This window comes from Anastrepha ludens, chromosome 5 (genome assembly GCF_028408465.1).
Source record: "Anastrepha ludens isolate Willacy chromosome 5, idAnaLude1.1, whole genome shotgun sequence".
In the NCBI taxonomy this organism is placed as follows: domain Eukaryota; kingdom Metazoa; phylum Arthropoda; class Insecta; order Diptera; family Tephritidae; genus Anastrepha; species Anastrepha ludens.
In genome coordinates this window covers 59,496,448-59,522,447 of record NC_071501.1, presented here as the reverse complement: position 1 = coordinate 59,522,447, position 26,000 = coordinate 59,496,448, and the positions used below count along the sequence as shown (strand labels likewise).

The window sequence follows — 26,000 nt, the reverse complement described above, 5'->3', positions numbered from 1 at the left end:
AAATTACCAGTCGTAACGGCTCATTGAATGAAGTTGGTGATTCATATCACGAAATATTTAAAGTTATTTAATACAAATGAAATAAGCAGGACAAAGGAAAGTTATTTTTTTTTAAATATTCAGTGAATGGCTTGTTAATATTGTAATGTGAAGTTTTTTGAGTTGAAGTTATTTGAACCTTATGTGAGCGTAACAAACAATACCAATTGGATGTCAAACACTCAAAATGACAGCTCATTGCTCATTAAAATAGTTCACGGCATGAATTGCCAACCTGGGATACGGTGCACTAGACAGGGCTAGTTTACTGGGGCGGCAGCCCTTGGTCGGGAAAAATTCGAGTCACTCCGGTAACGTAGAACCGGCTGCCAACCTCATTCAATTTGCTGTCTCGATTGATGATTCATCAATAATTTAGTGTTGAGACGTTAAGGAATTGCAAGCAACGGAGATGCCCAGAGCAAGAAAAGTTTCCCTGTATGAACACTGCCGAAGGATTCTTGGTTGAAAAAAAATAAGTCGGTAGTATTGATCTTTAGCGTAAACATTTGATACTGAATCGCAGCTAGCTTCAGTGTGTTATTATTCCATGTGATTACAGCTGTATTAAGTTTACGCTCTTAGTGTTTTTTTTTTAATTATGCAAGAAAAATACAGGAAACTTATTTATTAAATTAATACCGGGAATCAAAAATTAGTATTTCATATATTGGTAAATCCGATTTAAAATGCATCGCATTTGGTCAGCAAAGTGGACTAGCGTTCAAAATGTTCGTTTGCTGCTCAGCAAATGTCCAAACAACTGTTCTATACAAAGATTTGAATTAAGCCGAAATTATTCTCATCTTCAAAAATTTGCAGAAAATTACATATGTGGTAAGACGTAGCCAAGACGAATTTATATATGCACATGTAAATGTCGTTCCTGCTATTGACAACGTGGTATAGATGCGACTTTACCTCCATTATGGCAACATAAGTTTTGCTAATAATATCCGAGTGCATTGTACAAATTTAAAAATTGTTACATACAAATGTAGTCAACAACGATTATGAACATTTAACACTAAAAATGCTCCAATGTTTAGGATATTGTTCAGATATCTTAGTTATCTATTTTTATTTAAAATATTTTTTTAGGCTTCGATTTGATAAAGCGGCAAATGCTTATTGACGGTCCAGGCTTCCGCTCGCAATCTACAATAGGTGAAACACTAAGGAAAAAGAAGAAACGCATAGTAAAGCCGAGGTATTCTAAATATGTTGAACTTCTGGAAGGTGAGTTAATACAATATGTGAGCTTCAAATATATCTTCACAAGTTTCGCTAACGAGTGCACCGAACTGAATATGTTTCCCTCATATTCATTATTTTGTTAAACATAATTTATTGATTTATTTTTTTATTTCGTTCCTCTTAATTTGATTTAGAGCTAATAATACGCTGCTTGCCAAGATAAAAACAAATTAAATACGCGTGTTTACAACTTAAGTTGAAGTTAAATTTTGTTCAAAAAGAATTTGGGCAAAATCTTAGGTTAGACTTAAACTGCATTGTAAATAAAGATAATGGTTGAATGGATGAGGTCTGGCCAGCATGGCTTTTTCGACTTTGGATGTGAATTTAACATATGTATTTCTATTATAGCTAACAACATGAGCTTCCAGGTAGCCTCCTAAAATTTAATTTTCTATCAATTGATAAATATAACCTTTTAAAAAGGATCCTCGAACAGGACGAAAAAAAGGCCACACCCGGGTGCCCTATAGAAGGTTTTAAAAAAGGTGTCCGATGGAGGGTTAATTCCGCTCCTACATATTCTGTGTGATCATTTCGGTGATCAAAAGCAAAACCATGCTTTTCGATTCTAAGTCCGATATCTCAGCAAGAAGCGGCCATATCGAGGTTAAAACAACAACAACAGGTCAACAAAAAACAAACTAAAGATAGATAAATAAGTTGTCCGGCCCATAAAATGGTTTGGTCAAGAAAAAATGGACACAAACAAAAAAACATAAAAAACTTGAACGCGACTTGATTGAAAGATTCAAATATATACTCACGTACGACTATTTGAGATACAGTCAAAAATTTTGAAATTTATTTTGATACCTTAATTTCTTCCATTAGTGTGCTAAGATTTTGTATCTAAATTTACTGAAATTAAATTCATTAATGCACATACATACATTATGTCAAAAAAATATCTGGAATAGTTCTATAGCTCTATAGTGTCGCAGAGTTTGAGCGTGATCTGTCAATTGCGATTTTCACTATGGATAAAAATATCGAACAAAGAATTTGCCTTAAGTTTTGTGTTTTGAACGAGTTTTAATGTGCCGAATCGTTGAAAATGTTGCACAAAGTCTATGGCGAGTGTGCCTTATCAAAAACACGGGTCTACGAATGGTATAAGGATTTTGCAGAGGGTCGAGAAGTCGTGTAAGATTTGCCCGATCTGGTCGCCCATCAACGTCTTCAATGGATGAAAACGTAGACAAAATCAAGAAAATGGTGCTGGAAAATCATAATTTAAGTTTGAGGGAGATAGCTCGTGACCTTAGCGTGTCGCACGAATCAATTCGCAACATTTTACACCGTCAATTGGGCATGAGACACGTGGCTGCTCGACTTGTTCCACGAGAATTGAATTTATTTAAAAAAATTCATCGGAAGAAGGTGGCTGAAGACATGCTTGAGCAAGTGAATTTGGACCCAACGTTTATCCAACGCATCATAACAGGTGATGAGACGTGAGTATATGAGTTTGACATGCAAGCCAGTCAACAGGCGGTTGAATGGCGCTGTCCACATGAACCGAAACCCAAAAATCCACGTCAAAGTCGGTCAAAAGTGAAAGTCGTTTTCTTTGATTATCTTCGTGTTGTGCTCTGGGAATTCGTTCCAAATGGTTGTACGGTAAATAAAGGATATTATTTGGAAGTTAAGCGACGTTTGAGAGAGGAAATGGCCCAATTTCTGGAAAGATGGTTCTTGCACCATCACAACGCACCGCCTCACAAGGCGTATATTGTGAACACTTTTTTGACCAAAAACTCGACAAATATCAGCGAACAGAACAACCACCGTATTCACCGGATTTAGCCCCCTTTTCCCAAAACTTAAATTGCCACTCCACGGACACCGCTTTGAGTCGATAAAGGCCATTAAGGAGAATTCGCTGAAGTAGCTGAAGAAGATCTCTTCAAACGCGTTTAAAAGATGCTTTGTTGACTGGACTAATCGTTTTTATATGTGTATTGCTTCGAATGAAGCCTATTTTGAAGGCGACATAATAAATTTTGATGATTAAACAATTATTTTCCGTTTTATTGAAAAATGTTCGCTACTTTTTTGATAGAATGTATACTAGTAAACGCAGGATAAGTTTAACTGCACATTTTTAATATACTAAACATTTTGAAAATATTTTCGATAATATCTATTCTATATACATAGATTTATTTATTTTTCACCTATAGTAACCGACAAGTCAGCCAACGAGCGAAAATCACGCGTAAAAAGACTTAGAGCGAAAAAATTGCAGGCATTTATAGCGAAAACGCAGGCTCAAATAATTGAAAAGCGCGCCAGGGAAGCAAAGCAATTAAAAAATAAAATTTCAGTCTCAAACGTAATGGAAAACGTTACCCCTAAAATAAAGGCAGAACCAGCGATTTACAAACAAATCGCCATAGATGAAATGGACCATACAATTCTGGAATCAGGAATTTATGATGACAAACCATTGATCTTTTTTGGAAAGGAAGAGTATACAAAGCGTGTCATAAGTAATACAGAAGACATCAAAAATATCATCAAGAGTTTCAACAACTATCGCGACATAATCGAAAGTGTGGGAAATGAATGTCAAGATTCCTGCGAAATACCAATCGATTCATTCAGGTAAATCAGCTTTTTACTTGAATTTATTTGTGTGCATATCTATGGTCATTGTCGGTTTGGAGCGAGCAAATAATAAACCGAAAGCAAATCAGACAAACGGACGGAATTTAACAAATAAATAGTGGGCATGTTTTTTATCTCATCTAAATAATAATTGGGTCGTGGGGGTCGACTTATTACCAGCCGGCATCCTCAGGAAGGGTTCAGTGGAGGATTTCGCCAGCCCCCAATATGTATAAGTAGGTATATAAAAAGTTTCAAACCTTTAAAATTATTATTATTAAATTAATAATTGTTAAAGTTATAGTGTTTGTGTGGAGCGAGTTTCTCCAGAAGTCCCTTGCGGTGATCATCACAAGTCCTCGGAGATTTATCTAAAATCAATCGAACAAGAGAAATTAGTTTTATTAATAGATAATCTTGTGCCTAATCGAAGCATTTTTGTTTTTCAAAATTAAAAATATGGCGGCCTCAGAAAATGTTTTTCAGATTTTCGAGAAAAAAACCGACAATTAAATGTTTAAAAAAAATCGAAATTTTTGAAAAAAAGTCTTTCGAATAGCACGAGTTCTTTATGTTTTTCAAAAACAGTATAAATTTTATTGAAATCTAACAAGCGGTTACAGTGCTCACCAATAGAAAAAAAACATAATTTTGAGAAAAACGAATTTGAAGCTAGCCTACTTGCTCTCGAGCGCGCCGGAGCTCTCGAGCGCCCTCTGTTAATTGTTGAATAACAAGAAACGTATTTGTCGGATTCACGTAAATTTTCACACAATATTTTTAAGATATTATACTTTAGAAAATGCAACAAAAAATGCAATTTTTTGAAAATTCTGACTACCCCTAACCCCTTAATACATTTTTAGTGAGTTATTGTTTTCTAAAAATCTCGACTGAACCGAGGATGATTCTTATACACGGAACACGAAACATATATTTATAAATATATATATTTATATAAAAATATGCGTATATAAGTATTTATTCATAAGTATTTTCGCTTTTTAACTTACAAAAATTGCATGGATTAAACTATGTACATATTTAATTTCCAGCAGTTGTACTGTCTCAAAAGAGCATGATGTTGAAGAGTTACTGGATCCGTTAGTGACCGATGAGCCTTTTATTTCTTCCGACAGTATTGAATTAAATACTTTGAAACATACTCCGCAGAAAGCAGAAGCTGAAGCAGTGACCAAGTCTAAAACAAGGTTTTTATTTACATTTGACTTGCTGTTTAGTCTACATATATATACACATACATTGCTAAACCGCGTATGAACAATTTGTAAATACCACGTAACTGCAAAAGTTGCAAAATTAAGATTTCCATAGCTTAGGATCGATGCACTGATTGACTTCTATTACAAAGTCTGTTAAGCTCGAGTTTTTTCTTAGTAATATTTTGTTTTGAGAGCTATCACAGTGCGTTGGCGTCTCTTTTGACAGACGTTAAGTAGAATCTAAAATTTCATAAAATCCGTGTAAAAATACAGTGTACTCTCTCGTAACGGACACCTCCGTTAAGCGGACACTTTTCTCAGTTCATACCACAAAACTTTAAGAATTTTTTTAAATTGGTTTCTTTTCAGCAAACAACAATCCCATAACTTAATATTAACCTTTTTTACACTTTTCTCATAAGCGGACACATTTTTCAGTCCCTTAGGCGTCCGCTTGAGTCGATTAGTTCGTGCAGCTGGAAATGCACTTACCGTCAACACAAAGCGTCTTTTAATCTACTGTATTGTATGGGTATTGAGAATGTGTAATTCAATAAGACGGTGCGACATACCATCCGCATATCCAAGGAAGTAATCAATTTACTGCAAACAAAACTTCCGCAAAGAATAATTTCACGATATTCTGCAACAAATCGGTGGTGGTTGTTGTTGTAGCAGCATAAACATTTCTCATGCATGTACGAGGAATGCTGCTGAAGTGACAGTCCTTGACCGAATATAAATCCGGGTCGTTCCGGTAACGTAGAACCGACTGCCGTGGGAACGTGCAACAATCGGTCGTCGAGATCGCCCGTTTTAAGACCTTTGGACTATCTTTTGCCGGGCTATTTCAAACTAGGTGAATAAACCAGGAAAAATTGAAGCTTTGAGAGATAAAATACGACAAAAAACTGACGAATAGAGCTCATATTATGTCTAAATTTCATCGATTTACTAAAACGGGCACAAAGTAATATTATCTCTCTATCTACATACTACTACAGCGGCCGCCGTAGCCGAATGGGTTGGCTCGTGACTACCATTCGGAATTCACAGCGAGAACGTAGTTTCGAATCTCGGTGAAACACCAAAAATTAAGAAAAAAATATCTTTCTAATAGCGGTCGCCCCTCGGCAGGCAATGGCAAACCTCCGAGTGTATTTCTGCCATGAAAAAGCTCCTCATAAAAATATCTGTCGTTCGGAGTCGGCTTGAAACTGCAGGTCCCTCCATTTGTGGAACAACATCAAGACGCACACCACAAATAGGAGGAGGAGCTCGGCCAAACACCCAAAAAAGGTGTACGCGCCAATTATATATACTAGGATCGCCAGTACATCGAAATTTAGACGTTATTCGACGTTATATAAATGCGGAGAGCATAGGATATAGTCGTAGAAAAAAGTTTCAACATATATAAATGGATAGCTTAGGTTGAAACTTTTTACATGATATATGTGAATAGATGTATTAAAATTAAATGTGAAAAATATCCTATTTGACCTATATTAAGCGATCCTATATTTGTGTATTTCAAATATCATAATTTGTTTTTCTATTTATGAATGAGAAACAATTAATTTCTTGTATTAGGGAAAATAATTAATTTTGTTTGAAAAAGCAGAATAAAAAACAATCATTAATTAATCCATGACCATCATAATTTCTGAATCAAATTTATAATATAATAGTATTGATTCACAATATATAAGTTTCCAGTTGTTTCATCAATGATTTATTAGCATTAATACAACAACTTCTATATTTATTCCTTGATCGTATACATATAAATAAGCTCATTTCATATCCTTGAGATCAGCCCCTTTTCTACCGAACGATCCCAATAACTTATTTATGCGTTCCACGTCATCGCCAATTCCCAAAATACCCCTTCTTGATCTTCTTTGCTGGTTACTATCAAAAAATATTTTTGAAATGATGCAAATTCACTTAGGTATTAATATACCAATTTCATTAACTGTTTGTCCTTGTGGCAACTTATTAATTTTATCAATATATGTTTCACGCAAAACATCAAGAAATCCTATTAAACAACAAATTATTTTAAATTAATATATATAAAAATATTTTAATTCCTAAAGTATTTTTATATTCCCAATTTTTGATTCAGTCTTCTCTATTTTTTTTTCCTTTTCATTTAGTTCAGCTTGTAATTTATTTCGCTCTTCCAATAATTCCTTTTCAGTGTTTGTTTGTGCACGTTCTTTTTCAATTTCTTCAAGTTGATTTTGTTTATCCTATTAATACAGGTAAAATAGTGTGATTAATTTTACTTGCACCTATTCACTTATGCATCTATTTTAATACATTGTGCAAACCGTCTCCACATATGCTATCCATTGGTATATGTTTCAACTTTTTTTGTCTCTGACTATAAATACTAAAAAAAGGTACGACACAACTTCGCTGTCTGTATTAATAACAACATATATTTATTTCAAGTGATATTTTTGTTTTTTAACTTTATATAAAACTGTTTTGGCACTTGCTTTGATGTAGTCCGTCATACAAGCGTAACACTTCTAAAAAAATCCTATAATGCCAAAATCTATTAAAGTGCTTGAAGTAATAAGTTGTTTCTTCTTCCTAAAATGTATTCAAAATTAGGCGGTATTTACAAAGGGATCATATGCAGTTTAGCAGTATCATCGAATAAATGAGACTTATTTGAAAATGTTTTTAGGTTCAAGTCAAAAGTTCATAATAGTGAAGAACAGGAACGCTTTGCAAAGGAAAAGGCACTTCGAATTAATTTGGAAGCATACCTTAATGTTTGTGTTTCCGCGGGTATGGTCCACCGCGGTATGTCTACATTGTTAGCATACAGGCAGAGAGCAAAGAAAAAATCAGAAACTAAGAGTCTTATTACGATTGATTTTTATAATACTCTGCTTCATGGTTTAGCGGAAAAGGGGTCCTTTGAACGATTTGAAGACATTTTCACATTAATCGAAGAAGATGAATTAAAATTTAACGAACAAACATTCGCCGCAATATTTGAATGTCTGGGACGCGTGGAGTCGTCGGAAGATAATATTGAGCGAATTAGAAAGTTTGCGCAGATGGCAAACAAAAATGTGATAAATCTTCTTCTGTATTAAAACAGTTACTACAACTATTTTATTTTCAGGGGATAACATTAAATCAAATAATGGACCGATCAGTGTTTACTGCTGATCAAAGAGACATTGCCCTAGATGCTATTCGACGCATTGAACCAGATTTTTCTCCCATTTATACGCCACCAGTACTGAGCTACAATAATAAGCTACTTGACAATTTAAATGAACACATTCTGCCAGTAGGAAATTCCGCGCCAAAGACCACTCCACTTTCACTACCCTCAAATAAGACGAAATCGAAGCGTGAGTATGATAAAGCGGAACTGCAAAACTTGGCACGTGAACAACTGAAGGTTGAGTTGGATGGATGCATTACAATCAAATCAATTGAAAGTTCAAAGGAATTGGCAAATGCTGAATATTGTGTAAGTAATAATACTTAATGCATTTGTACGGATGTTAACTGGTCCGATATGCTGGTATATATAATTGATATTACTAGAGTAGTGCATCACTAACAATACATGTATCATATTAATTTTCTATGTTTTTTTAATTCGTATGTTGTAATAAAATAAAATATAGAATAACTGACTAAATTACCTATATTAGGAAAACTAAAATGAACAAGTTGGATACCCATCTCAGGAACTGCTTCCGTGATCTTGACCCGGATACAAACCCCTCTGCCAAATGATTTAGAAGCAGTAAAGACCAATAGGTAGGCAGATTAGATAGCAAAAGTACCACGGGTACACCACACGTAGCACTAGAGTGCCGTTTTGATACCATAATGTAGACCACTAGCTACCAGCAACCATCCAGTGCTGTTAAGGTAGTGGAGGAGAGAAACGCGATCTAGGCTGGATAACTGCCTCACGATATCCCAAAAAGGTACACTAAAAAACCTCAAACGCCTACACGTCAGACCCGGACTTTTGCAAAGAAAGTGTTCAATAGTCTCTTTATCTGCAGGATCCCCACAGATTCCGATTACCCAGTGACCGATGACCACTGCTTCTCTTCTTCTTAATTGGCGCGATAACCCCTTACGCGATTTTGGCCGAGTTTAACAAAGCGCGCCAGTCGTTCTTTCTTGTGCTAACTGGCGTGAATCCAAGTCCTTCTCCACCTGATCTTTCCACCGCAGAGCAGGCCTTCCTCTTCTACCACTAGCTGGTACCGCATCGAATACGGTGCGGAGCGTTTGTATCCATTTGGACGCCATGACCCAGCCAGCGTAGCTGCTGGATCTTTATCCGCTGCAGAACTTTGGAGAAGGCAGAACTAACAGCGCGGTTGTTAAGGCCGATGATGTTAATATCATCGGCATACGCCAACAATTGTACGTTCTTATAAAATATTGTGCCTGCGCGATTGCGTTCTGCGCAATGTATGTGTATGTTTGTACACTCGTCTCGAAGATATGTTGACGGTAATATAGCATGTTAACACAAGTGTTTTGCATGTTCGGCGATTTTCTGCCATTGACTCTTGGCTCTCCTGGACTATTCTATTGGGACGGTTGGGCTTTGGTTTTGATGTCATAACCATATATCCGTGATTCGTCACCAATTGTCACCCTTTTAAGCAAATCTGGATTACCGTTGACGTCATTCAAAAATTTCTGAGCGATGCTCATGCGACGAACGCACCTGTGTTTTTAATTACATTTAATTATAAAGATTTTGATAACTTATAAATAAATCGAAATAAATGTATTAGCAACATTTTTTAATATTCAGAAAAACGCTTCTAGCTCCTAAAACTTGCCCTATTTATGCCTCTCACAAACAAATTAAACTGTGAACATATCTTTGAGACGAGTGTACCAACATAAAAAATAATAATAATCGAAAGTCGAATGTGCTCGTACGTAACCCGCAAAATTTGAAACCTTCACCTTATTTTTTGACCACACCTCGTACAAGAGGAGTAACAGGGCTTCCGAGCGAATAGATCTACTGTGATCCCAATATATGTCGTTCAACAAATTGTCGAAAAGTTTAATGAATTTAATGTGCCAGCGAACATGTGCTTCGTTGACTTAACAAAAGCATATGACCTAGTCAAGCTACAGGATGTTTAGAATAGCTTAGCGCAACAATCTGTACCAGCTGATAGTCAAATGTACGTAGCCCGCGATATTTGAAACCTTCACCTTATTTTTTTGAACATACCTCGTATCGTCTGAAACATTCATTGCCTGCTCTGAAGTGCCTTACGGAAGTATTTTAGATCCTTTACTCTGCGTATTTATCAACGCCATTAGCAATTGTTTCTGATTTACTAATGATGAGGACTTTTTTTCACTCATAAGTAACTTAGCTGATGCATGTAGTCCTCAAGCGATTTTCTTTAAATATACAAAAATTCTTTAATGCCATCTTGTTAGTGTGTCTAATACTGTATTTCAATTTATTAAATAATCTAAAGCTTTAGGTGTAATTTTTGACAGTCGTTACTCATTTAATGAAAAATAAAAATAAATAATTGGCGCGTACACTTCTGTTAAGAGTTTGGCAGAGCTCCTCCTATTTGTGCCGTGCGTCTTGATGTTGTTCGAGAAAGGAAGGGATCTACAGTTTTAAACCACTCCGAACGGAAAATGTTTTTTTATGAGAAGATTTTTCATAGCAGAAATACACTCGGGGCGATTACCTACCGAGGGGCGAGCGCTAACAGAAAAAGCTTTTTCTATCATTCTGTTGTTTCATACACGGAGTCTCGAAGCTACGTACTCTCGAATAATAGTCACGCATCAACCCATTCGTATACGACGGCCGCCAGCTCATTTAATAGTTTATTAATTTCATCTTATCCAAATCATATTCCTTTTTAGGCTTTATACGACGTAGCTCAAATTTGACGGATCCTTATACCTTGAAACTGCTGTTTACTGTATTTGTACGCTCTAGGTTAGAATATCCCATATTTATTTGGAAGCTATACCATACATTTTTAATTGACAAGATAGACGTGTGCAAAAAGTGTCTCGGAAATTTGTACAAATATCATTAAAGTTTCTGATACTATCACTTCTTATACACCACATTTGCTATTAATCAACTTGAAATCATGAGAAAGTAGAAAATCATTTCTTGCTCTCTCGTTTGTTTTTAATGGTGATTACCCATTTTTGCTTCAAAGTATTCATTTTCTTATACCTCGAAGAATACAACGAATTCTCCCTTCTCGGATGCGTTAAACAAATATTACTCGACGAAATATAATTTAATATATATTTCAAAATATATACAGGGTTGGCCATATTAAACTGACCCATTGAGTAACCCTATAACTTTTTACTGTAATTTCAGATCAGCTAATGACATACCGCGTTGGAAGCGTCAGTCGAAGGAGATTTATACCATGAAACAGTACACCCCAATAGAACGCGCTGAAATTGTTCAGCTGTACATTCAAAATTCCTTCTCGATTGTAAAAACGCAACGTCATCAAATCATTATGAGTGATGAGGCCCATTTCTCCTTGAACGGAACCGTAAATAAGCAAAATTGCCGTTTCTACGCCACTGAAAACCCTCAAATTATTGAAGAGGTACCTCTCCACGACCAAAAACAGTTACAGTCTGGTGTGGCATTTGCGCTGATATGGTCATTGGGCCGTTCTTCTTTGAAAATGGTCAACACCAACCATTGACCGTCAATCAAGAGCGTTATCGGGCCATGATAACCGATTTTGTGATGCCGATTGTTCGTGAAAATGGTATGGAGCACTTCTGGTTTCAGCAAGATGGCGCACCACCACACACAGCACGAGCCACCGTCAACTTATTGAAGACTTTGTTCCCTGGCCGTTTGATATCAAAAAGCGGCGATTTTGACTGGCCGCCACGATCACCGGATTTGACGCCACCGGACTTTTTTCTTTGGGGCTATTTGAAATCTAAGGTTTACGTCAACAAGCCAAAGACACTAGGCGCACTTAAGGCCAATATCCGACGGGAAATAGCCGCCATATCGGCCGAGACGCTGGCCAAAACTATGGAAAACGCCGAAAAACGGGCACATTACGCTATACGAGCTAAGGGCGGCCACTTGCGCGATATCATATTCAAAAAGTGATGTAAACGAATCTCCTTGAACTAAATTAAATGTTTTTCACAATGAAACACACAAAAATGTTTCTTTTTCCATATTTTTTTAATAATCAGATGGGTCAGTTTAATATGGCCAACCCTGTATATCTATACTTAATATTATAAAGAGGAAAACTTTGTTTGTTTGTTTGTAACGAATAGGCTCAAAAACTACTGGACCGATTTTAAAAATTCTTTCACCATTAGAAAACTACATTATCCAAGAGTAACATGGATTACATTTTATTTTGGAAAAAAATAGGGTTCCGTAAGATATTTGGATTTTTCGGACACAAACTGAAAAAAATCTTATATTGTATATAAAATAAAGTCAACTTTTTGTGTTCGCTAACCGGCCGTGTCTGCACCGAATTAAACCAAACTTACACACATTGTTAAGAAGGTATTGAAGATGGTTTCCGTATAGTTTGGATACCTATTGGTGGATAGGGCTCGAGATATAGGTCAAAACGTGTATGTACAATATGGGTATCAAATGGAAGCTGTTGGTGAATGCTTTAGTACATAGTATTTTTCATGCCACTCCGTGACTGGGGTCTCGAGATATAGGTCAAAATGTGGACCCGGGTAACCTTTGGTTGTGTATGTACAATATGGGTATCAAATGAAAGCTGTTGATAAGTGCTTTAATACGGGGTAATTTTCATACCTATTGATGACTAGGGTCTCGAAATGTATGCCAAAACGTGGACCCGCCGTGTCTTTGCACCGAATTAAACCAAACTTACGCACATTGTTAAGTAAGTATTGAAAATGGGTTTCGTAAAGTTTGGTTGTAATTCGGAGCACTGGCAACGGGTACAGCGTTCTTTTGAACCAGCCATAATGTCGCTTACTTTTTTAACGCTTGAGGCGGAACTGAACTGTCAAATTTACAGTGTGAGTTACAATGTGTCAATATTTCTTTCTGATTTGAATGCCATAAGGAAAAAACGTAAGTGCAACATGTAAAAATTGTTTGTGCATTTTTTTGGAGTGGATTTTGGAACAGTGAATAATTTCTTACGAAATTTGAGAATTTAATGTGAAATCCGAATGAAATTATGTGTTCGTGGAAAAAAAAATTTTTTTCGTTTTTTTTTTTTTGAAAAATATAAATGGATAATGGTTAAAAAAGCTCCAATGCTTCATGGATGATCAGGAAAAAAGACGATTGTTTATTCATATGCGTTGATTTTAAATTTAAAAACAATCTTCTTTTTTCCTGATTTTCAATTTATATTTTATATTTACTCAAAAACAAATAGAAAAACAAAAAATATTGTTTATGCCAAAGCGCTTGAATAAAGAATAAAGAAATAAATAATATGAAAACCATATATTTTCTGTTCTAAACCATATCTATTCTATTTTAGTGTGCCCAGCGAAGGGGGGCGGGTTTGCTAGTATGAAATATAACGAGCATTCTATTCGCCACTTCTCTGCTCTCTCGAGAAATTTGCATGTGAAAGCAACAATAATGTTATCGAGTAAGATTCGCCGATTATACTTTATAAAACTGGTATAACTCACTATCTTACAAACACATGTAATTTAAGAGACCTCTCTTCCAGCATTGCCAAGATATGATCATTTATACCATTTGCTTCATCTATTCACCACTTGTTAAAGCTTGGCTAAATGGAGAGGCCTTTAGATTTAAATAAATAAATAAAAAAACATTCGAAAGAATTTGTCCATTCAACACTTATAAATAGTAATGTGATGCTTGTAGGCCGCGGAATATTAGTCCTATATGATTTAAATTTTTTTGACTTTTTCAAACAAATCAGCAGTTAACCGTTATTTTGTGGGCGATAAAATAGCAGTTTACATTTACATAACAATGCATCAGTTTTAATTTTAAACCTTTTTGCAGTAATGGTCCGGAACTGGATTTAACAATCAATATAGGTATCAAGTTCGCCTTCTACTCGTACATTGTCTTTTGTCGCTGCCACTTGATGCACAATACCTGCCATTTTTTTATTTTTGAGGTCGGTCCAGATTTTCACTTTTTTACTTGACTGGAACAATAAAAGTCAAGTTTTAGCTTCTATTTTTGGTCAAAAAAGAGAAATACAATTTAGTTAAAGTACTCGGTGCCTTATTTTAAAGTTAACCTTCTTGGCGAATATGTTATGCGAATATGTTTAATAAATGCACACTAAAAAACGTTTTGTATCTCCATGCATTTATTACATTGTAATATTCTCTAATTATATATTTGATTTTTTTTTCAGCGAGGCAGGCTTAAAGACCTAGAGGAACTTTGGCGTACTCAAATCAGTGCGGCCATTATCCGTGACTTAAATACATTGCGAGCTCAAATTCGTTTCAAACCGAATGGTTTTATGAATTACTACACATACCTTAAAACTCTGGACACATCTATATATACGGATATTTTAATAAAAGAGATTTACAAATTAGCTGAAGGTTCAGAAACCTTTAGTCCAACAGTCGGGCAACTTTACAAAGAACTTGGTCAGCAAGTTCAAAAAAGGTAAGGAAATTAAATTCATTTTATTTTTCATACAAAAGTATTTCTATTATAGTCTCCAAAACAAGTACAAAGTGAGAGATTTAGGTTAAAGGAGAATGTAAATAGGCAGGTTTATCGGGTGCTATTTTCTCCACTTGCATGGCATTAAGTTTGTTGAGGTTTATTTAACTACAGGTCTTATCAGCTACAGCACCGGTTAGGTGCTTTAAGGGGGTCTTCTGGTCTCGAGGCCCTGAAATGAAGGGTTTTTTTGGGGATTGATTGTGACAAATCCTGTGAATATTTAAAAAAAAAAATTTTTTTATTTTAAAGGTACATGTCTTGGCTTTTAAAAAATGGTTTTGACTTTGAAAAAAAATTAACACCCGCGACCTTGAAATGGCGCTGAAGACGTCCACCTCCAAACGAAACAGGTCTCCATTTTGGTCACGGTTTTTCCACCTGGGTAATCAGAAAGCAAAAATTAGATATGCGTTGTCTTCAGAGTTGCCCTGGTTAAGTTTTCCCGTGACAGATTTTTTTTTTTTAATTTTTTTCAAAAGTTATGCAACAATTTGCAAAAAAAATTTTTTTTTGCTCATTTTTTGAACTTTAAAAGGTTATAAAAATGGAATGAAAAAAAATTTCAAAAATCGTACACGGGGAAACTTAGCGGTAAGTTTTCCGAACCTTTTAAGACCAAAACCATTGAAATCGGAGTATAACTACTATGAAAAGTGTGACCAAAATGCTTAAAAAACACGATTTTCGGGGAAACGCGTTTAAAGATAAAGTTTATGATAAAACGGCCGGAGGAGGGTACACTTCGGTGCCCAGAAAAATGGGGAAAAATGCGATTTTCAAAAAATCCTTTCTGTGGCGTATTCTCGCATACACATACAACAAAATTATGCAAAAAAAAAAATCGATTTTTTTTCGCTGGAGACCAGAAGACCCCCTTAAAACTTTTTTGCGTTCTATATTCTCCTGTAGTTATCGCAGTAGAATGCAGGAAAAAGAAGCGTTTTATTTTCCATGTTCATATACTTGTTTTTCCATACGATTCCTCGCAGGCACGCTGATATCCGGGCACGTCTGTTATTATATTTCGATTGCTAGATACATCTACACCCAACTATTTAAATTGCATTACTTTTTCTATCTTATGGCAGTCAAGCTCCAACTTACATCTTTTAGGTTCTTTTGATATTAATAAAGATTTAGTATTTTCAGTTGAAACTTCCATATTGTATTTTTTGCAAGTTCTATGGCTCAAAAAATGGAGAATAAAGTCCAATGAAACAAAATCAGTACAAGTCACATTCACTTTTAAGCGACTCACTTGCCCACCCGTCAAACTCAACGATATGGAAATTCCACAAAGCAATGAAACCAAATATCTAGGAATGCATCTAGACAGAAAATTAACGTGGAAAACACATACATATATTCTCAAAGAGAAAAGCACTTGGTATTAAAATCAGAGACCTTCACTGGGTTTTAAATCGTCATTCCCAAGTTTCTGTCGAAAGCAAATTGCTCTTATACTCAGCAGTTCTAAAACCCGTGTGGACATATGGTATTCAACTTTGGGGCACTGCGGCAAACTCCAATCTCGAAATTTTACAACGATTTCAGTCAAAAACAGTAAGAATGATCACCAACTCACCCTACTATATTACAAACTCGCAAATACACCGTGACCTCCAAATATCCACTGTTATGCCAGAAGTAGAGAAATATGCAAGATCTCATAGTCTCAGGCTCCTAGCTCACTCTAACTCCTTAATAACGGAAATGATAGCAAATCCCATCGCTTTCACCGGACTCAAAAGAAAATCTACCACAGATCTCCTCTTTTAGTGGGAAAAAATGAAATGGGTTGTACCACTGGGTGCATCCCATAAACGACTGAAATTCTCTAGCTGCTAGTTTAAGTTATTCTACAAATATTGCTTAATGTATGTATACAGCTTGCAATAAAATGTTCTTAAAAAAAAATATAGAGATAGATTATGAACAAAGTGAATTCTCAAATTCTCAAATCCAAAAAAGAATAATATTTCCCCAATAATTTTTATTTATCCTTGTTTGGAAGTTTGATTAATGTATAAGGTCATAACTTGGCTATCATATTGAATTGAGCAAATACATAGAACAGTGGTTAAACTTAAGGGATACTGAATAGGTACTGACACTTTTGCTCCTGCAATCGGGTTCTGGGTTAAAATATTGACTGCAATCCGTTAACTCCACATTTTTAATTAACCTAACTTATCTATAACTGGTAAAGTTTTAATTTTTTATATACATTTCTATATATTCATTTAGATATCAAGTTGAAATGAAAAAGAAAAATGGGATATTGGAGAAAATCGGGGAAATATATAGTTCATATTGTGATGTGTTACAAAAGTCGGATACAAATGATAACACTCGGCAAATGTGGCAACGACTCGTACATGAGCAACGTGCTAGTGGGCCAAGCATGGATGCGAAATGTGTTAGCTGGCCTCCCAATGTACAATCTGGAGTCGGTCGTTTCCTTTACAATATTTTAATGCGTGATATAAAAATAGATACGCACATTATGCGACAAAAAAGTAAAATTAAACAACAAAATGTTTTACCTGCTTTTTATACACTTTTTCGAAACCAAGGACGTTTAGTAAAGGAGGAAGTGAAACCCCATCCTGTGCTGGCAAGGTATATTTGTATTTAATTAAATTATTTTATATGCATACATACGATTTATCTTATGTGGCTTATTAAAATAGATTACTACGTACCGCATATCAGAAGACATTAACATTTGATTCAAGCCTTGTACCAATGCTTTGTCCTCCGCAGCCCTGGAGTACACCAAATAATGGAGGCTACTTACTAAATAAATCAGATCTGATCCGTTTACCTCACCAGGTAGGATGATGCATATTAAATAGCAAATCTCGAGCCGAATTTTATTTCGCGTTCTGTTTTACACTTATAGGCAATACAACAATGGGAACGCATAAATTCAGCCAACCCGCAGCAAATATATCCAGCTCTTGATTCTTTGAACCAACTATCGAGTGTGGCTTGGCGCGTTAACACTGATGTATGTAAATAAGCTACCAATTATTTATAGAAAGATCGCTTTTATTGTTAGATTAGATTAGATCATATCAGTACAGTTAAATGTTTGTCTATTAGAGAAAACATAATTGTATCTGAAAATATAACTCTTTCTGCTGTGCAAATACTGAAACTCTTTTGTATTTTTATTTTCCTTTTTCAGATACTCGACGTTATAATAAAGGTATTTCAAAATGGTGGTGACGAGAAACTTGACATACCTCAGCCGCCAAGCTCACTGCCGCCTCTACCCTCAATACAAGAAGAAAATCCTGTTTTAACAGCCGATGAACGCTCGAGACGATTTAAAGCCAAATTAGCTCATCGACGAAAGCAGGGAGAGATGTATAGTTTATGGTGTGATACCTTATACCGGCTTTCCTTGGCAAACCATGTATTTAAATGCAGTACATATTTTAATTTCATTATAATAATATTATTATTTCACAAATTCTAGTATCGCAATCGTGTATTTTGGCTACCTCATAACATGGACTTTCGTGGTCGCGTCTATCCGATACCGCCTCATCTCAACCACCTGGGATCGGACTTGGCACGCTCTATGCTTGTTTTTGATCAAGCACAGCCCCTTGGAGCTGATGGTTTTAGTTGGCTTAAGCTGCATTGCATCAATTTAACCGGCATAAAGAAACGTGATTCAGTGCGTGAACGTTTATTGTATGCTGAAGATATACTGAATGAAATTCTTGATTCAGCTGACAATCCTTTGGACGGCAATATGTGGTGGACGCAGTCAGATGAACCGTGGCAAACATTAGCTTGCTGCATGGAAATAGCTAAAGTATATCGGTCAAATAATGCTGAAGGTGAGAATGTTTGCTAAATATATACTTATTTTCCTTCTTATATTCAAGTGTGGGGCAGCCTCCACAACCTTTTTTTTAAGTTTTAGTCAATTACAAAGAACTACTGCCTTACAAAGAGAAAATAATGATACAATCTACAATACATTCTTTCAAAAAAATATCGGGAATTATTCATTTAAAAAGCGCGCGTTACACATATGTCTAAATTTTTTTTGCTGAAATGTTGGTACAACTGTCCTCTATAGCGTCGCAGAGTTTGAGCGTGATCTGTCAATTGGCTAGTTTTTGGCATTTAATTATATCAGTCTCCAAATGTGCTCTGCAATTTTCACTATGGATAAAAATATCGAACAAAGAATTTGTCTTAAATTTTGTGTTTTTAACGGGTTTTAATGTGCCGAATCATTGAAAATGTTGCAGAAACCCTAAGGCGAGGTGCCTTATCAAAAACACGGGTCTGCGAATGGTATAAGGCTTTTGCAGAGGGTCGAGAAGTCGTGTAAGATTTGCCCTGATTTGGTCGCCCATCAACGTCCTCAATGGATGAAAACGTCGACAAAATCAAGAAAATGGTGCTGGAAAACCATAATTTAAGTTTGAGGGAGATAGCTCGTGACCTTAGCGTGTCTCACGAATCAATTGGCAACATTTTACACCGTCAATTGGGCATGAGACACGTGACTGCTCGACTCGTTCCAAGAGAGTTGAATTTTTTTCAAGAAATTCATCGGAAGAAGGTGGCTGAAGACATGCTTGAGCAAGTAAATTCGGACCCAACGTTTATCCAACGCATCATAACAGGTGATGAGACGTGAGTATATGAGTTTGACATGCAAGCCAGTCAACAGGCGGTTAAATGGTGCTGTCCACATGAACCGAAACCCAAAAAACCACGTCAAAGTCGGTCAAAAGTGAAAGTCATGCTACTCGTTTCCTTTGATTATCTTGGAGTTGTGCACTAGAAATTCGTTCCAAATGGTTCTACGGTAAATAAAGGATATTATTAGGAAGTAATGCGACGTTTGAGAGAGAATGTGCGTAGGAAACGGCCTAATTTGTGGAAAGAAAACTCATGGATATTGCACCATGATAACGCACCGTCTCACAAGACTCTTATTGTGAACAGAACAATCATCGTATTCACCGGATTTAGCCCCCTGTGACTTTTTCCTTTTCCTAAAACTGAAATTGCAACTCCGCGGACACCGCTTTGAGTCGACAGAGGCCATTAAGGAGAATTCGCTAAAAGAGCTGAAGAAGATCTCTTTAAACGTGTTTAAAAGGTTCTTTGATGACTGGATTAATCGTTGTTATATGTGTATTGCTTCGAATGGAGCCTATTTCGAAGGCGACAAAATAAGTTTTATTGAACAATTCCCGCTACTTTGTTGACAGAATGTATTTCCTGTTTCGTAAGCTGTTTTGGTATTTAAAATTGTAAAATCGAAAATTTTACAACGCTAAAAGGTATTCTAAATCTCCTAATAAAATTTACTAAAGAATTTTGGCAAAAAGATATTAGTTTATTTCATGTCTCTATATTTAAAATTTTCGAACGAAATTTTCTTATTTTATTACAATGTTGACATCCGAAGTAGATTTTGGCTATCAATTAGTCCGCGAAGTAACCCTGAGGGGGATATGAAATCAAATAACCTAATATGTATACAGTCTGTCTAACAAAAGCGTGGCCTACAAAATTTAAAGTTAGAGTTCCGTTATAAAAAAAAAATTACTTGTGCTAAATAGTTGTATCCTTTTCGCAATACGGGTTGTGCAATTTCTTAGTCTTGTGAGAAATTTAGAAAGCGTTGTTTTTAGAAAATGAGTTCCGCGTATGAAAAACGATTTTAAGCAGTGTTCCTATGTACGCACCCTATAGATCCAAAATTGTCACGTATATCTGCAGCAAAATATTTGAAGAAGTCGAAGACGTTCAGACGGGGTGTTAATATAATATATCCAAAGACATGATTCGAGGATGTTTACGTGCAGAAGACCTCAAATTCAGGAGCAATTGAAAAAAATTGCTGCTCTCATTATCACACCTTGAAAAAGGACTTGCATGGGTTAAGGCAAATTCAGAACGGAATTACACAAACAAACGTAATATTTACCGGTAAATCTTTCTTTTGGGCGAAAAGTTGCATACGACGGTCCTGGTGTTAATAATCGACAACTTCAACGAACTGTTCAATTACGGTTCATGTTTGGGGCTGCTTTTCCGAAAAATTATTTTGCCGTTTATTTGTGTTTACCGCCAATTTGAATGCAGTTTTGGATCAAATTTACCAAAAAGCATCATTGCCTTCACCTGCGAAGATATTTTGAACAACCAGCTAACCTTCGATTTTACAAGAGGAGAACGATCCTAGGTATCGAAGCCGAAGGTGTATAATGTGGAAACAGCAAAATGAGATTTATATGTTGGATTGAACTTCACACTCGCCTAATGCCAATCTAATTGAAAATGTTTGACAAGAGTTAAGCTAAAACTCAAACTCAGTTTTCAAAGCAAACTCGAAGCCGATTACGGTGGTGACTATACATTTCATTGAATATATTATATTTACATATATATATATATATATATATAATTGGCGCGAACTCCCTTTTTGGGTATTTCGCCGAGCTCCTCCTCTTATTTGTGGCGTGCGTCTTGATCTTGTTCCACAAATGGGACCTACAGTTTCAAGCCAACTCCGAACGGCAGATATTTTTTATGAGGTCCTTTTTCATGACAGAAATACACTCGGAGGCTTGCCATTGCCTGCCGAGGGGCGACCGCTATTAGAAAAAACGTTTTATTCAATTCGGTGTTTCACCGAGACTCGAACCTACGTTCTCTCTGAATTCCGAATGGTATGTAGTCACGTACCAACCCATTCGGCTACGGCGGCCTATATTGAATATATTGCGTATTAAGCCTATATAATGCAGCTTTTTTGAATCGAATTGGTCAAATAGTTTCCAAGTTATGACGGTCACGCTTTTGGACAGACACTCTCGATAGTAAATCGTAGAAAATTTTTCCAGGAAGAGTTCTCAGTTTTCGTTCCATCGCCTGTAAATAACTGATTTCTTTTCTTCTGATTCTTTTTTTTACTTAAGATGGGTATTTTAAATATATTAGGTGTTGCTTGAATTTATCTACTTATGTTTTTTTCTCGAAAACAAAGTGTCTTCTCATTATATGACTTTACGAAAATATTGTCATAGGCTCCGCGAAAATGTTGAGTAAATAAATAAAAAAATATTCAAGAATAAGTTTACAAAATTGTTACGTAGGTATACATATGAATGTCCACATGTCTGATGCAAAGACATTATGTTCTAGCGCAGCATGCACCCTGGCAGCCAAAAATAGTTAAAAATTTGGTTAGAAACTTAGTTATCAAAATATTCAGAACTTTGAATAAATCTAAAATTTTATTGAACCAATGGATACTACATGAACAGAATGTACAGAAGAAAACTTTGAAATTAATGACCCACTATGGTATTCATTGAAAGCCGTTGCGAAAGCTTCCTGGCTATACTATTTCCTGGTCCTCGATTTCATCACATTAGGGTCAGCCCAAAAAAATTATGCCATTTCGTAATAAAAAAGTTGTAACAATTTGATGAGCGTTTCTTTGCTATGAGGACGAAACAATGGACTAATGCCTCTCTTATATTTTAGTTTTTACCTTAATAAATTTTTTTTTTAAGTTTTCATACTTTTGAATTATTTAATTTTTTTAATAAGCGAAGTATGTTTTTTTGTTGTTTTTAGAATGTTACAATAAAATATTAGTACGCTTAGTCATTCTCAAAAATAGAGTATACTTTAAGCCAGTGATTGATATTGCTCCGCTATTTCGTAATTTTAATTTTTGTTCTTGCTAATGCTCTCAATTTGAACAGAGGATTGCCATTATTCAGACGGCAACCGTTCGTTTTTGCTTTGTTGAATGAATTGTTTATACGTTTTTGCGGTGCTACACCTATATATCTTAAAAATAAAATCAAAATATTGGAGATGTGATTGAGAAAGTATACCCTCAAATTAGAAATCTTACAACTGAATCGTTCAGCTTATTTAAAGGGCGAACAATATTATTAGCTACCAACAATATTATTACCTTAATACTTTCAAACTATAATGCGAAATCACAATCTTTCTCTTTGAAAGAAACAGTAGTAGGTACTAACGGGCATTATATTATATATATTATATATATATATAATTGGCGCGTGCACCCTTTTTGGGTGTTTGGCCGAGCTCCTGCTCCTATTTGTGGTGTGCGTCTTGATGTTGTTCCACAAATGGAGGGACCTACAGTTTCAAGCCGGCTCCCAACCGCAGATATTTTTATGAGGGGCTTTTTCATGGCAGAAATACACTCGGAGGTTTGCCATTGCTTGCCGAGGGGCGACCGCTATTAGAAAAATGTTTTAATTAATTTTGGTGTTTCACCGAGATTCGAACCAACGTTCTCTCTGTGAATTCCGAATGGTAATCACGCACCAACCCATTCGGCTACGGCGGGCATTATATTACCCAATGTAAATTTTCTCAACCCTTCCGGAATATCGCCACATAAACAGTTGCTGAAGTATGAGCTTCTGTAATATTACTATGTAATCTAAATCCGCCAACGCACTTAATTGAGCGTGCAATTTTAATTACCTATTTTGCTGGAGAAAACGTTTTGATTCCAAGAATCCCTATAATACCAACCTGTTCCATTTCAATTTCAAATATATGAATATGTAGATTGTGACGTGATAACGTCTTATAATTCGATGTAGCCGGCTGCACGCACCAAAAAATGCGGCGTTACCTTGCTCATGCGGCGTTATCTTGCTCATGCGGCGTTACCTTGCTGCAAGCGAGAGCGCGTAACGAACGACAAAGAGGCACAATCGGCCCCCGTGTTCGGCAACGTTCGACATCTGGCTCTCTCCTACTTGAGTGAGCATATATGCATATGTTTGTATATGTGCATATGTATATAAATTCACATATTTGTATTTGCATATGTCTTCTTCCTTTGTGCATGGTAATGAACCATTTCTCTATGAGGATAATTAATTTGATTTACTTGAAGAATTTAAAATAAAACCATCAAACCATCATCCTTACCGAAGTTATAATTAGTGACGACTAGTTGTTAATAATACCTGTTGTTTTAATGTTTTTATTATTAATTTATAGGATAGAATAGGACGATGATAGAAAAATAGGAAATGAAAGGGAGTGTTTCGAGTGTAATGTGTCTTGAAAAAGTCAAATCGATGATGGTGCCTTTTAGTGTTGTTGACTTATTAACGTCTGATGCACAATCGAAATTGAACATATCTTTCATGAATTTGATAAATGTTTCGTAATTTTTCACATTTGTGTAAATGTAACTTGATCAATTCCTTTGCGATTCCATTTACCTCCTTCTCTATATCCATACAAAATTTCTATCAAACCAATAAAATTAAAATTTTCTTTTGAAAAATGCAACCATTCCATCAGTATTTTCTTATGTCGTTGTCACGTTAAACTATCGTCAGTAAACCGACTTTACAGACAACCTCTTTTTTTTATTTTTAGTTAATATTACGGAAGTGATGAGTAAACACAATCGGCTAGTTTTTTTCGTGTCTATTCTTTACAAGTACATATGTATATACACTTAGGTACACATGTTGATAAAATTGTTTTTGAATTCAATAAAGTGTACAGACATAGATTTCATGATAGAATACCATATCTGACAAATAGGATCTTCGTGACGTTAATATTTTCTTCTTTTGTTATTTGCTTATTTGAACAATTTTTTCGCTTTAATTCAATGAGGTTTCTACTTACAGGTTTTCTAAGTCGGTTTCCGATACATCAAGACGGTTCTTGTAATGGACTGCAGCACTATGCGGCCCTAGGACGCGATGAAGCTGGAGCTAAAAGTGTTAATTTAGCTCCGTCACCTTTACCACAGGATGTTTACAGTGCTGTTGCAGCTCTTGTAGAGAAATCTCGAAAATCAGATGCCGCGCACGGAATCCAGGTAGCACAAGCACTAGAAAGTTTTGTCCGCCGAAAGGTTATTAAACAAACCGTAATGACCACGGTGTACGGTGTTACACGCTATGGCGCAAGGTTGCAGATAGCTCGCCAATTGAAAGACATTGAAAATTTTCCCAAAGAGTGGGTGTGGCCAGCTTCCACCTATTTAACTTCGAAAACATTTGAAAGTTTAAGGGAGATGTTTACTTCAACCCGCGAAATACAGGATTGGTTTACGGAATGTGCTCGGCTTATATCAGGTGTTTGTGGACAAAATGTTGAATGGATAACACCACTTGGCCTACCGGTTGTGCAACCTTATAACCGGCAGGAAGTTAAGCACACCGTTCGTACAAGTATTCGCGTGTCTGAAACTATGGCAATGGATATGTACGAAAAGCCAAATGTTATGAAACAAAAAAATGCATTTCCACCGAACTTCATACATTCGCTAGATTCATCTCATATGATGCTAACTTCACTGTATTGCGAACACGAAGGGCTTACATTTGTATCCGTACATGACTGTTTTTGGACTCATGCATGTACAGTACCCGAAATGAATAAGATTTGTCGGGAACAATTCGTATCTTTACACTCGCAACCTATATTAGAAAATTTGTCAACATTTATGAGATCTAAATACAGTTTCAAGGAATCGTAGGTTTCGAGAAATCTCTTACTTATGTTTTTCATTTTATTATAGATATTTTATTGTTTCAGGGAAATTCTAAATGATGGCTCAGCTGATGACCTTTCAAAGCGGCGGCTTAATCGAATCTTGGGAGAGATGCCGAGAAAGGGTAACTTTGATCTTCGAAATGTTTTGAATTCTGTTTATTTTTTTAGTTAAGCGGCAGATGTAGTACAATACATAAAACGACAAAAATTAATTGTCTTAATTGTAAAATAATAAGACACTCCCATTTAAAATAACTTTCGAGGAATGCTGCTAAAGTGATCCATCGACGGATTTGGATCGCAATCGTTCTGGCAGCATAGACTCGACTGTCAAGGGATATATTGTATATATTATGGTATACAAGTGAATCAATTTGGTGTAATGTGCTACACAAAGTTTTAGCGAAGTGTTCAAAAAAATTTACTTTCTCACTACTTTTAAGCTACTAACATTACAAACCATGTGTGGTTGTAAAATATTTATAAAAAACGCTTTAACACAATAAAATAAGATACGTTGTTGACAGTCTTTTGAA

General features: G+C 35.7%; 1 protein-coding gene across 2 annotated transcripts; it reads left to right on the top strand.

Annotated features, from left to right (window-relative positions):
- Positions 1-455: 455 nt before the first annotated feature.
- Positions 456-26,000, top strand: LOC128862784 (DNA-directed RNA polymerase, mitochondrial). 2 transcript variants are annotated; one of them, XM_054101522.1, is made up of 14 exons: positions 456-876; positions 1,141-1,278; positions 3,483-3,906; positions 4,965-5,120; positions 7,837-8,230; positions 8,284-8,640; positions 14,561-14,823; positions 17,134-17,508; positions 17,580-17,721; positions 17,792-17,899; positions 18,080-18,310; positions 18,374-18,743; positions 24,591-25,443; positions 25,507-26,000. In XM_054101522.1, the coding sequence occupies exons 1-14, from the start codon at positions 729-731 to the stop codon at positions 25,634-25,636; spliced, it is 4,089 nt and encodes a 1,362-aa protein (XP_053957497.1). In that variant the 5' UTR covers positions 456-728; the 3' UTR covers positions 25,637-26,000. The 2 variants fall into 2 exon arrangements, with proteins under 2 accessions (XP_053957497.1, XP_053957498.1); XM_054101523.1 differs by having other exon boundaries at positions 457-876; positions 4,968-5,120.

Excerpts from the sequence above, each read along its gene's own strand:
- LOC128862784 (XM_054101522.1), top strand. The coding sequence starts at position 729 with ATGCATCGCATTTGGTCAGCAAAGTGGACTAGCGTTCAAAATGTTCGT. Across the intron at positions 3,907-4,964 it reads ATACCAATCGATTCATTCAG|CAGTTGTACTGTCTCAAAAG; the intron begins GTAAATCAGCTT and ends TTTAATTTCCAG. Across the intron at positions 5,121-7,836 it reads GTGACCAAGTCTAAAACAAG|GTTCAAGTCAAAAGTTCATA; the intron begins GTTTTTATTTAC and ends AAATGTTTTTAG.